This window comes from Thamnophis elegans, chromosome 16, assembly GCF_009769535.1.
Source record: "Thamnophis elegans isolate rThaEle1 chromosome 16, rThaEle1.pri, whole genome shotgun sequence".
Lineage (NCBI taxonomy): Eukaryota > Metazoa > Chordata > Lepidosauria > Squamata > Colubridae > Thamnophis > Thamnophis elegans.
This window is the reverse complement of record NC_045556.1, coordinates 26582294-26595227: the sequence shown is the minus strand read 5'-3', so window position 1 is coordinate 26595227 and position 12934 is coordinate 26582294. Positions and strand designations below refer to the sequence as shown.

The 12934-nt window shown below is 50.6% G+C and overlaps 1 protein-coding gene across 2 annotated transcripts in view; it reads right to left on the bottom strand.

Annotated features, from left to right (window-relative positions):
• The window catches only part of COL5A1 (collagen type V alpha 1 chain), a 251115-nt gene that overhangs the window by 51226 nt on the left and 186955 nt on the right, over positions 1 to 12934 (bottom strand). For both annotated transcript variants that reach the window (XM_032232562.1, XM_032232563.1), the window contains exons 30-37: positions 9342 to 9449; positions 8698 to 8751; positions 7489 to 7542; positions 4653 to 4697; positions 3958 to 4011; positions 1559 to 1603; positions 1337 to 1390; positions 1146 to 1199 (exon numbers count right to left, since the gene is read on the bottom strand). In XM_032232562.1, the coding sequence (XP_032088453.1) occupies positions 1146 to 1199; positions 1337 to 1390; positions 1559 to 1603; positions 3958 to 4011; positions 4653 to 4697; positions 7489 to 7542; positions 8698 to 8751; positions 9342 to 9449 (468 nt within the window). The remainder of the gene's footprint in view (positions 1 to 1145; positions 1200 to 1336; positions 1391 to 1558; positions 1604 to 3957; positions 4012 to 4652; positions 4698 to 7488; positions 7543 to 8697; positions 8752 to 9341; positions 9450 to 12934) is intronic.

Genomic DNA, 12934 nt, shown 5'->3' with positions numbered 1-12934 from the left:
ATTCTGTGATTGGACCATGGGACTGATTGTTTAAGAAAGTGGGAAAATTTTTTACTTTTAATTAGGTGAAAACTGCGGGAGACTTTAGAGTCGGTTTTCACCAGGTATGTCCCAACATGATGATTCCAAAGAAAAGTATTCTTTGAGGAATCTACCTGCCTCAGAGTCTTGCTTGCTATGGATACATTACTGACAATAGGAGCCCCCTCCCACACACCCTGAAGTCCTGCTTTCTGCCTGATCTGGGGGGGGGAGGGGGAAGCTGAGTGGTTCAAGTGGTTCATTTGAGAGAGAGAGCAGGCGGGGATCTCCGTCGATTCTAGAACCCAGTTGATCCTGGTTGAGGGAAGAAGCACAGTCCCAGATCCCTCCAGGATTTCCTCCGATGGCTTTAGGCAGAGAGATTGCACAGCCAGTAGGATATAGGCTGATCAATACATCGAACAGGATGTCAGCCGAGACGTTTCCCTCTCCTGTTGCTCCCTTTCACAGATCAATCCCACACAATGCGCTCAAAGAAGAGCTGCCATATTGATTTCGGAAGCAAAACAAGCACAAAGCATGCCAAGCAAAACATGCTTGACGCTTGACAAACTTTTGCGGTCAGGAAATGTTTGTGTCAGATGTCACAAGATGTCAGAGGCTGGGAAAGGCTTTCCTCGGAAGTAAACCTGTGTTGAATTTGGAGGATGTCGCTGAGGGGAACGGAGGCCCAACTTCAGCCGTATTTGAACAACTGATTGGAGCTCTTTCTTCCCCCCAGGCCTGCTCCATAAATTCTGAATGCAGCCTCCAACAGCTGCTATTGAATTGCCCTATTTCATTCCCAATGAAAGGAATGGCTATCCATATGTAAGGAATGTGTTAATTAATGCAATAAATTGGAAGTGAATTCAATCTAACTTTGCCCTTTTGGGCTCAAAAGAGGGTGACCCACACACCCCCAGGGAGGAAAAAGTTCTTGGTTCAAAAATGGAATAGGTTCTCCTGCTTGAGTAGGGGGTTGGACTACATGACCCGCAGGGTCCCTTCCAGCTCTATTCTGATTGATTGATTGATTGATTGATAGGACCTGCTTAGGCAAAATAAAGAGAGAAATGCTCTTGCTAGATCAATAGAAATGATGAAAACTTCTAAGCACTGACCGTTTCCCCTCTCTGCCCAGGATGGCCTGGCAATCCATCTTTTCCTGGAGGCCCCTAGAGAAGGAAACAGGATCTTCAGTGAAAAGTATTCAAGGTAATGATGTCCTCACATGCAGCAGACTAAGCCTCCTGAAATGTCTGCACCGAGAGACCTGGGAAAGCAGAGGCCAATCTGTCTCAGCCGAACTTACCGGAGGCCCTTTTGGTCCAGGAAAGCCTGTTGGTCCTTGAGGCCCTGAAGGTCCCTTAGGAAGGAAGAGGCAGAAGCGTTAGTCTTGCTGTCCTGCACGGAGAGAGCTGGCCAGGTGAATCCTTCTGCCTTGGCAGGACTGATGCCAGCCAAGAAGCCCCATCTTTCTATCGGAAGTATCAATTGTGGCACATCTGTTCAGTTACAGCTGGCTTGATCTTACCCTTTCACCCGGAGGTCCTGGAGGTCCGTCCCCACCGGAATTGCCCTTGGAAGGCAAAAAAAGGAGAATTAAAACAATAAATTATCAGTTGAGTATCAATATGCCATTCCCCTCATCCTCGGCACTAAAAGGTTGAGACCGGCAGATGCTTAGAATCGTTTGGGACAGGTTTATTCCTTGGCCCTTATTTCGGGGCCAAATTTCACCAGGTGGGGAGGTTGGCTGTAATGTCTGTGAAGGTCCAGCTTTACTAATACTCAGCCCCCAGCCCCCCCCCTCCCTAGCAGAGGCCTGGGGTTGAGGCATCCCTTCCCAGAAAAATATTCACCCAAGAGCAGGGAAAGGGGGGTAACCTGCACCCCCTGACAACAAAGCATTGGGGCTAGCGTGATTTGGGATGGAGATCTCCTGCCCCTGAGGGTCATGGCTTCGGCTCTCCCTTTGGCTTCTGCTACTCCAGAGCTGCCCATCGCTCGGAAAGTTGTGGCCGTGTGCTCAGCTCCCGCGTGGCATCAGCTCATGGGGCTGTAAACTTTTTCAGGCCAAGGGACCATTCGTTTTTTTACAAAATGCCTCCCAGAAGCCTTGCTGCTGCTTCTCAAACCCTGGCAGGGCAATGAGCCATAACGAAGGGCTTGGCAGGCGCTTCTCTCCGCATTGCACCTGGACTTGGTTCCTGGGAATGCCCAGCTATGGCGGAGCAAACTCCCCCCACCCCCGGGAATTCCATCCAATTCCCATGGAGTCCCGGGATTCTGCAGAGCGCTGCTTGAGAGACTCTGGGGGAGCAGAAGGAAGCAGGCCCCCCCCCCCCCAAACTGGGATGGTGTTTATTTATAAGATTCATTTTCCACTCATTTCGTATTGAACCATTCTGGGCAGCTTAACAAAAAAAAAAAAGTATCCAGCCACCCTGAAATCAGGAAAGGGAACCCAACTGTGATGTTTGGAGTTGTCATGGGAAAGTCCTCTAGAGCAGGATTTGCCAACCTTAGCTACTTTAAGACATGGGGACTTCAACTCCCAGAATTCCTCAGCTAGGAATTGGCTTCATTTCTGGGAAATGAAGTCCACAAGTCTTAAAGTTGCCAAGGTTGGAGGCTCCTGCTCTAGAGAAGGGGGGGGGGGGGAAGATATTCTCCAAAGTATCGGAAAGCAGGACAAGAAACAATGGTTGGAAACTAATCAAGCAGTGAAGCAACCTGTAATTAAGGAGAAACTTCCTAACAGGGAGAACAATGAACCAATGGAACAGCTCACCTCCAGAAATCGTTGGCGCTCTATCACTGGAGGTTTTTTAAGAAAAAACTATTTCATTTGTCTAAAATGGTATAGGCTCTCCTGCTTGAGCAGGGGGCTGGACTAGAAGACCTCCAAGGTTCCTTCCAGCTCATTCTATCCTTTTCTATTTTCTATTTCCCAGGGAGAAGCAGAGTGGCGTTTTCCGAGCCACCGCACCCTCGGCCCACCCACCAAATATAACAGACAAAGCTTGTCTATCCCTGCTCTCCCCTTCCCTTCTAAGTGGAGGAAAAAAACAGGCGTTTTGGTTGATTAAGAGAGAAAAACCCTGGGAACTGAAAGCTTATTTTCTGGGGGGAACAATCCACCCAGGGAACAAAAGTTGCCTTCAGAAGTTGAGGGTGCTCCATCACTGGAGGTTTTCAGGAAGAGACTGGACTGCCATTTGTCCGGAATGGTTTAGACTCTCCTGCTTGTGCAGGGAGTTGGACTAGATTACCTCTACGGTCCTTCCAACTCTGCTATTCTATATTCTATGATTAACGTCTCTGCCAAGAACCGGTAATTACATAAGCAGGTCAGCCTGGTAAGAATGTGGGGAGTCCCTGGGTGCTGGGCAACATATACATTTAATAATAAGTTACGTTTGGTTGCAGAGTCAGCCAAATGCTTAGACTGGATTTGGTATTTTTATCCAATCATCCCCCCAAAGGACCTGGGAGAGGCAAGTGCTCCTTGAGGGTATTAAAAGGACTATTGGAGGATGTAAACTCTTCCTGAGCAAAGCTGCCTTTTGCAATTGACTGAGGGTGGTGTTGTCAATGCCCCTGGTGGCGTCCCAGTGGAGCTCCCCATGTTTTGGGATTGCACCCAAGGGGCATGTCACTATTAATGCTATCTTGGCTTTCTTTTGCCACAGTCATTCCACTTGTAGCTCTTTGTATTTTGTAGTTTCCCCCAGTTCTTCCTCTTCTCTCCTGCTGTCTCCCAAGTTATTATGATATTGAAACCCTCCCAATCCAAGCGAAAGTGGCCAGCAATGGGGGAACCACCTTCTCCAAGATGAGTCGCCCTCCCCCAGCCTCCTTCTGCAAGACCAGGGAAGTTCAGGACTGGCCCCAGCAGTGAACCAGAGAGTTAGGAAGGCTGTTGAGTACCTTTGGGCCAGGTTTCCCAGTGATGCCTCGCTGGCCGCGTTCTCCTCGGGGGCCCTTGAGAAGAGACAAGGAGAAGGTGAGGGTCAGTGTGGAAGAAGGAGGAAATGGGAGGCCTTCAACAGCTCTTTCCTTCCAAAGTTGACGTCCCTTTGGCCTCCTTTTTTCTCCGGAGACAATCAGCTTAACATGGAATGTGTAAGTCTGAATATATATTTCATGCATATAAACATGAGAAAAGTGAGAACCAACAACCCATGGAAGAGAAGTTGCCTTCAGAAGTTGTGGGAGCTTCACCGCTGGAAGCTTTCAAGAAGAGACTGGACTGTCAGAAATGGTGAGATAGGATCTCTTGCTTGAAGGAGGGTTGGAATAGATGACCTCCAAGGTCCCTTCCAACTCTGTTATACTATTTTTGTAGGCAATATTCTCTCATGCAATGTCTGGGTTTATGCAATTCCTGCCCATTTTAACCCAACGTGTCCTCTCCTAGTTCCTTGAGGCGTATATTGCCAGATTTGGAACTCACTTTGCAGCTGTGCCATTTCTATATTCTGCAAAGAGTCAGGAATTCGAAGTGGGCAGGTTCTCTTAAAAAAGGGACCTATGAATCTTTGTCCCCCCTGCTGACCACAGCTGGTGACCTGATTCAGGCAGAAATTCTGGAGCCAGGAGGAGGGGAATGAAATGGCTCTTACCGTGGGACCTCGCTGTCCTCTTGGTCCTGGTTTGCCAGCGGTGCCCTGCGAACAGAGAGAGAAAGTAGCTGGGAACCTGCCTAACACAGGACTACAACTCAGCTCATCTAGGGCCTTAAATACAGGTAGTCCTCGACTCACCACCACAATGGAGCCCCAAGTTCCTATTGCTAAATGAGACGTGTGTTAAGTGAGTTTTGCCCCATTTTATGACTTTTCTTGCCACGCTTGTTAAGTGAATCCCAATTAGTAACCCGGTTGTTAAGTGAATCTGGCTTCCCCATGCGCTTGGCTTGTCAGAACGTCGCAAAAGGGGATTGCATGACCTTGGGATGCAGCGACGGTCATAAGTATGGACAGTTGCCAAGAATCTGAATTTTGATCACATGATCATGGGAAGCTGCTAAGGTTGTAACTGTGAAAAAATGGTCGTAAGTCACATTTTTCAGTGCCATTGTAACTTTGAATGGTCACTAAATGAACTGTCAGAAATGGTGTAGGCTCTCCTGCTTGGGTGGGGGCAAGGGGGTAAGTTGAGACACCAGACCGAGTCAGCTGTAAAAGTTCATTCCATTTTCCCAGCATTTAATTTAACTCCCTCACTTTGATGTGACTGATCACTTCGGCCGCCCCACAGCCAGGATACTAACTCCTACATTAGACCCATCACTTCATGTTGGTGTTGTGTCCTGCCAGCGCCCAGCAGAACTGGAGGCCGACTCAGACAGTGAAAAGGTTGGGAAGGAACCTGGGCCAGTCCTGGAGTCTGGGGAAGGCTCTGAGGAGGGCTCTGTGTCGGAGGCAGAGAGGGGGCCAGGGCCGTGTGACAGTTATCAGCTGCCTTCGGAGTCAGACATCAGTGGGGCAGAAGAACAGCTGGAGCCTCTTCCTGATGTGCGCATGCGCAGAGTTGCCAGGAGAAGGGAACAGCTAAGGAGCAAGGGCCGACTCAGGAGTAAAGGCACAGGTGGACATTGAATGGCCCCTCCCAGAGGAAATAAAGAGGAGCGAAAGGGGAGGGGAGTTTGCAGGAGACAATTAGTTCAATTCATTCGGGTGAAGATCTGTTCCTGACTTCTTGCAAAGTAATTGCTGCTACTGCGTGGAGTTTGGAAGATATCGGCCTGGCAGCTCTCCAAGCCTGATAAGGTCTGTGGTTGTAAATTCACCCTTGAAAGACTGTTTGCTGGGATTTTGCTGGATGTGAATGGGAAAAACTCACATTAGCTGAATAAAAAGGGGTTTTGTCAGAACAAGGAGTCTGCTGCGTGATTTGGTGAAACCTAGGTTAGAACAGTTGTCTCCCAATATGCCCCCAACTTCCTCACAATGGGTGGAAGAGACCCTGCGTGGGGAATACGGGGGATGAAAGAAGGAAGCAAACGCAGCCTTGCCCCCTCTGTTCTCAAGCCCTGTCAGTGAATTTGAGGAAGCAAAACATTCACATGCTGAAAAGCTATTTATATCTCCAGCAGTCCTACCAAGCAGGCCTGTTCGAGGCAATCTGTATTTAAATGAGACGAACAAAAGGAACTTTGATGCTGTTCCTGCTCTAACCGAATATTTACTGTCAAAACTTGGATTTGCTCTGCAGTCGATAATTGTGCAAGCAACTTGCCAGAGCCTTTGATCTCGCTTCATAAGAACAGCCTCCCTCCGGAAGTTGTGGGTCTCTTCATCCCTGGAGGGTTTACAAGAAGGGAATGGGCAGCCCCCTACTCTGGAATGGCATAGGGTCTCCTGCTTGAGTCCCTATGGAGTAGAAGACCTCCAAGATCCCTTTCAACTCTGTTCTTCCAATTCCGATTTTATTTTTTGGCCTTTAATGACCACGTACTCATCAGGGGAGGGGGTCGGGGAGTCAGGGCAACTGAATGGAGCTAGCAGAGTGTTTACTGGCCAGATGCCCTTCCTGTCGCCAATGTGGAGTTCATGGCAGATATATTCCCATTGTGCCCAGAGAGAGAAATATCTGCTTCTACCTAGGATTGAACTCACAGGCTCCTGATTGTGAGGCGACAGCTCCACCTCTAGGCCACCACACCACTCTAGTCTGACCTTCCCTAATTGCCAGGAATAGCCAGATGTTGCTTAGAGGACCAGGAAGACAACATCTCTTCCCAAAACCACCAGAAGTGGCCAGTTTGGGTGCATCTTGTTCCTCCTCATTCTTACACCCTCCGCTCTGCCAGTCCCATCCTGGGGCACTTCTGGGCACTGGTGAAACTTGACCTTGACCTGAATATCTTCTTACTGATTTTTTTTTCCTTTCAAAGTTGTTAATATTCTGGAACAAACTATTCAGTCTTGCAAACCTGGCCAGCTATCCCTTCGTTTTGTGCCCCTCAGGCAGATTCTGACATTGCTTGATTCTGAAGCATGAAGACAAGGTGTTTTTATCGCAGGAGTTCAAGAGGAAGGGAAAAAGGGAGCGAATGCTGAGGTTCTGCAGTGGAATCCAGGTCTACTTCAGGGGTGGGACTTCCAGGGGTGGGTTGGCCTCTGTCATGAAGCCTGGGAGACCCTCTGCAGAGCCTTGTGGGGCTCTCTGAAGCCCTGAGGACTTTTGCACCCAGCAGCTGTGACTGAGTTCCCCTTTTCCCCTTTGGAAGGAAGCATTGACCAGAAGGAAGAGCTCTTTTAATGAAATGAGTTTTGTGTGGCTTTTGATTCTTGTTTCGTTTTGTTTTGTGGAGGCAACTCTACGCCATGCCCCAACTTCTCTGTAGCCTCTCTTCAATGCCAGAAATGATCATGGCAGAAAATGTTACAACCCGTCAAGCAACGGCCAGTGGAAGAGATTTCCCGGATGCCCCAGACAAAATCCCGCTCTTACCCTTCCTCCTTTCTCTCCGTTGGCTCCCAGGAACCCTGGAAATCCAATGGAACCCTAGAGAAAAAGGAAGCAGAGGAGAAGGGAGATGGAGACGCAACTGGAGGGGACATGACAATACCAGCAACAACACGACAGCTGGAGAACTCCCTTCCCTGGGACCACAGTTAGCTCTTTAGGGTGGAGGGTTCAAAACAGAACTCAGCCGCCCTTGGCTATTGAACCTCATGCCTGGAAGGAAGAAATACTTCGATGCCCGGCCCTCCTTCCATCCCCCGTGTTGTGGCCTGCTATGGGCCAGTGGAGCTGGCGGCAGATTCGGACAGTGAGGAGCTTGGGAGGGAACCTGGGCCAGTCCTGGAGTCTGGGGAAGGCTCTGAGGAGGGCTCTGTATGGGAGGCAGTTATCAGTTGCCTTCAGAGTCAGAGATCAATGGGGCAGAAGAACAGCGGGAACCTGTTCCCAGTGTGCGCATGCACAGAGTTGCCAGACGAAAGGAACAGCTAAGGAACTGCCATCAAGGGCAAAGCCCACCTGACTGGACCCCCATGCCCAACATGGGCTCCTTTGCACTGACTGCAGGACTACCTTGGGGGAAGAGAGATTAGTGGGAGGGGGGAGATTATTGGCTGTCAGTTCTGGACCGTCCCATTTTGCCAGGCAAACCCAGGGGGAATGGTAAGAGCAGCCAAGAAACCAGCAAAGGAGGATGCTGCCCATGTGCCTGGACTTGCAGGACAACCAAGGCCCATGCTGCTGAGCAAAGGCTGGGGGCTGCAGGGTCAGCAGCCCCCACCCTTTATCCACCAGTGGGGTTCAGGGGTCCAACTAAAATCATTTTAGTTCTTTTAAATGACTAACAGCAACCCAAAGTGCAATTTTTTCCCAGCAAATTCAAATTGCAGATCAGGAATTGCTGCTCATTAAAAACCAATTGCAGCTTCCTTCTCTGAGCTGCAGGGAGACCCCAGAGAGACCCAGAGCCTCCCGGAATAACGATGGATCTGGAGTCTGCCTCTTCTGGCGCCTCAGCCAATCTGCCGTCCTCCTAACCTTGGCCTCCCTGACCTACTTCATGCTGTAAAAACACACAAGGTCTCCCCATTCCACATGGCTGGTGGCGCAGGCTCTCAGTAAACTTGCCCAGCAGCTCACCTGATTCTAAATGGCACATTGAAATGAAAATTTATTTACGAAAAGGGCAGCCATTACCTTGGGGCCAAGTCTTCCAGGGTATCCAGGCAGACCAGGAATGCCAAGCTTTCCCTGGGAAAACAAAGAGAGGTGGATGATGATGATGATGATGATGATGATGGAGGAGGAGGGAGATGGAGAGAATGCAGTACGTTGTTTCTATTCCATTCTCTATTCTATTCTCTATTCTATTCTATTTTCTATTGTATTCTCTATTGTATTCTCTATTGTATTCTCTATTCTATTCTCTATTCTATTCTCTATTCTATTCTCTATTCTATTCTCTATTCTATTCTCTATTCTATTCTCTATTCTATTCTCTATTCTATTCCCTATTCTCTATTCTATTCTATACTATTCTATATCCTATCCTAAAGTTAATCCCATGATTTAGCAAATAGCAAAGCTTGAAAGGAATTTGAATTCATCCCTAGAATCCCAGATCTGGGATTACATTTCCATCCCAAAGCAACAGGGGACAATTTCACCAAGTGAGCTCCCATTTGCAGTATCCCTGCAGTGGGGCAAGACTGCGATAGATCAAGAGTCATTAAGCAAAACCTGAGCCAGATTTCTCCAGAGGAGATTGCATTCTGCAGCTAAGGGGAAGCTGGATGAAGCATGGCGGTTGAGGAAGGATGAACAGCGTCAGGAACACCTACCTTTTCTCCAGGTGGACCTAGTGGGCCTGGCTCTCCGTTGGGGCCGCTGCGACCTTTCGGGCCCTCCGGCCCATCCTCACCCCGTGGACCAGGAGGGCCAATTTCACCCTGCCCAAAATAGAAAACGAGAATACTATTTGTACCCTTTTTAAAAACCTTCCCGTATCAGTGTTAGAAGACACCTGTCAACTCTGAAGAGGGCCTGACAGGGGCTGTCCTGGAGGCTTCGGTATTGCCACAATGATGCTGAGGCATAAGGAGGGGGGAGGAATAAAGGCAGCTGGAGTTTTGTAGCCAAAACAAAAAAATTTCCCCTGGGAACCAAGGACATTCCCACAGGTGGCTGAAGAGAGGAGGAGTGAAGTTTCCAAGCAACCAAACAGCATCTTGATTGGACCATGGGACTGATTGTTTGGCCTCTTTGCGTTATGGCTGGAGAACAGGGCTGCCTCTTTTCCCGCCTGGTCCTCTGCGCAGGCTTCTTTCCCCCAATTGCCTGATTTCTAATCATCAGAGAAATGGAAGATCCCAGAGGCCTGCAATGAATCCCACCACATAGGTTTATAGGTTTATAGGTTTATTGGGATTTATATGCCGCCCTTTTCCCTGAGGGGACTCAGGGCGGCTTACAACCACAGGGGAGGGGGGTGCAAGGTCAGAAACAGAACAATATGTGCACAAAGAAAAAATAATAAAACACAACTTTCATTCAGCAATCAAACACTCGGGCGGGTAATTGGAAACCTATCCCCAGGCCTGCTGGGAGAGCCAGATCTTGAGGGCTGCGCGGAAGGTCTGGATAGTGGTGAGGGTACGGATCTCCATGGGGAGCTCGTTCCACAGGGTCGGGGCAGCAACAGAAAAGGCTCTCCTCCGTGTGGTCGCCAGTCGACATTGACTGGCAGATGGGATTCGGAGGAGGCCCAGTCTGTGCGATCTAATTGGTTGATTTAGGGAGGTAATCGGCAGAAGGCGGTCTCTCAAGTACCCAGATCCACTACCATGGAGTGCTTTAAAGATGGTCATCAGTATCCTGAAGCGCACCCGGAGACCAACAGGTAGCCAGTGCAGCTCGCGGAGGACAGGTGTAACGTGGGCGAACCGCGGTGCGCCCACTATCACTCACGCGGCTGCATTTTGGACTAGCTGTAGTCGCCGGATGCACCTCAAGGGCAACCCCATGTAGAGCCCATTGCAGTATTCCAGTCTAGAGATCACAAGGGCTCGAGTGACTGTTGTGAGAGCCCCCCAGTCTAGGTAGGGCCGCAACTGGCGGACCAGGCGAACCTGGGCAAATGCCCCCCTGGTCACAGCCGACAGCTGGTGATCAAAAGTCAGCTGTGGATCCAGGAGGACTCCTAAGTTGCGGACCCTATCTGAGGGGTATAAAATTTGACCCCCCAGCCTAAGCGTTGGTGTATTAGCCAAATTATTGGGGGGGAAGCACAACAGCCACTCGGTTTTATCCGGGTTGAGTACCAGTTTGTTAGCACTCATCCAGTTCTTAACGGCCTCCAAACCCTGGTTCATCACGTCCACCGCTTCATTGAGTTGGCACGGGGCGGACAGATACAATTGCGTATCGTCCGCATATTGATGGTATTTTATCCCGTGCCTCCGAATGATCTCGCCCAGCGGTTTCATGTATATGTTAAATAGTAGGGGGGATAGGACCGAACCCTGAGGTACCCCACATGTTAGGGGCCTCAGGGACGATCTCTGCCCCCCGACCAACACCGACTGCGACCTGTCCGAGAGGTAGGAGGAGAACCACCGCAGAACAGTGCCTCCCACTCCCACCTCCCGCAGTCGTCGCAGAAGGATACCATGGTCGATGGTATCGAAAGCCGCTGAGAGGTCAAGGAGAACCAGGATGGACGCATAGCCTCCATCTCTGGCCCTCCAGAGATCATCGGTCAATGCGACCAAAGCGGTTTCTGTGCTGTAACCAGGTCTGAAGCCGGACTGGAAGGGGTCAAGATAGCTAGCTTCCTCCAAGGCCCGTTGAAGCTGAAAGGCCACCACCTTCTCGACAACCTTCCCGATAAAGGGAAGGTTGGAGACAGGACGAAAGTTGTTTAAGATGGCTGGATCTAACGATGGTTTCTTCAGGAGGGGTCTCACCACCGCCGTTTTAAGTACGGCGGGGAAGTGCCCCTCCCGAAGGGAGGCGGTGACAACCGCCTGGATCCAGCCATGTGTCACCTCCCTGCTGTTAGCCACCAGCCAGGAGGGACACGGGTCCAAAATACAAGTGGAGGCACTTACAGCTCGAATGGCCTTGTCCACATCCCCAGAGGCAACTTCCTGGAACTCAACCCAGAGCTGATGTGACAAATGATCCTCCTGTGACTCAGCTGGACCTACTGCGGTGGAGTCCAAGTCCGATCGAAACTGAGCTACTTTGTCCGCCAAGAATTGAGCATAATCCTCAGCCCTACCCTGCAAGGGGTCTCCCGCATCCCTCCTATTGAGGAGGGAGCGGGTTATCCTAAACAGGGCGGCTGGGCGCGACTCAGCGGACGCAACCAAGGCAGAAATATATGATCTTTTTGCGGTTCTTAATGCTCGGACATAGTCCTTGGTGCAGGTAGTCAAGAGTGCTCGGTTCGCCTCGGACCTATCGGACCTCCACTGGTGCTCTAGGCATCTCCTCCGGCGTTTCTTCTCCCGGAGTTCCTCGGTGAACCAGGGAGCTCTCCGGGATCCACTGACCCGGAGGGGCCGTAGTGGCGCAATCCGGTCGAGAGACTCCGACGCCGCCGAGTACCAGGCGGCAGCCAGAGTCTCCGCCGAACTGTGGGCGAGAGTATCAGGAATAACCCCAAGCTCCGTCTGGAACCTCAAAGGGTCCATAAGTCGCCTGGGGCGGAACCACCTGGTCGGTTCCTCCTCCCTACGGTGGGGGTTTGGCCTCCGGAAGTCAAGCCTCAGTAGGCAATGGTCTGACCACGACAGGGGTATGATCTCATTACCCTTCAGACCAAGATCACACATCCACTGCTCCGAGAGAAATACGAGGTCGAGCATGTGACCCGCTGCATGGGTTGGGCCCCGAATTACTTGGGTCAAGCCCATGGCTGTCATGGAAGCCATGAACTCCTGCGCCCCATCAGAGCGTTCACCGAGCGATGGCAAGTTGAAATCCCCCAGAACTATAAGCCTGGGGAACTCAACCACCAGCTCGGCTACTGACTCGAGGAGCGAGGGGAGGGATGCTGCAACGCAGTTGGGAGGCAGGTACATTAGCAGCAAACCCACTTGACCCTTGAGGTCCAACTTTATCAGCAGAGACTCACACCCGACAAGCTCCGGAGCAGGGACCCTACGAGGTAACAGAGACTCCCGGATTACAATAGCCACACCGCCACCCCTTCCCTGGGCTCTCGGCTGATGAAGCACCTGAAATCCCTCTGGGCACATCTCTACAAGGGGGACTCCTCCTTCTGTGCCCAGCCAGGTTTCAGTAATACATGCCAGGTCTGCCCTCTCGTCAACAATTAAGTCCCGGACGAGGGGAGCTTTGTGAACAACAGACCTGGCATTTAGCGACAACAGCCTGAGACCAGGTTCCTGACTACTCGCGCCATCTG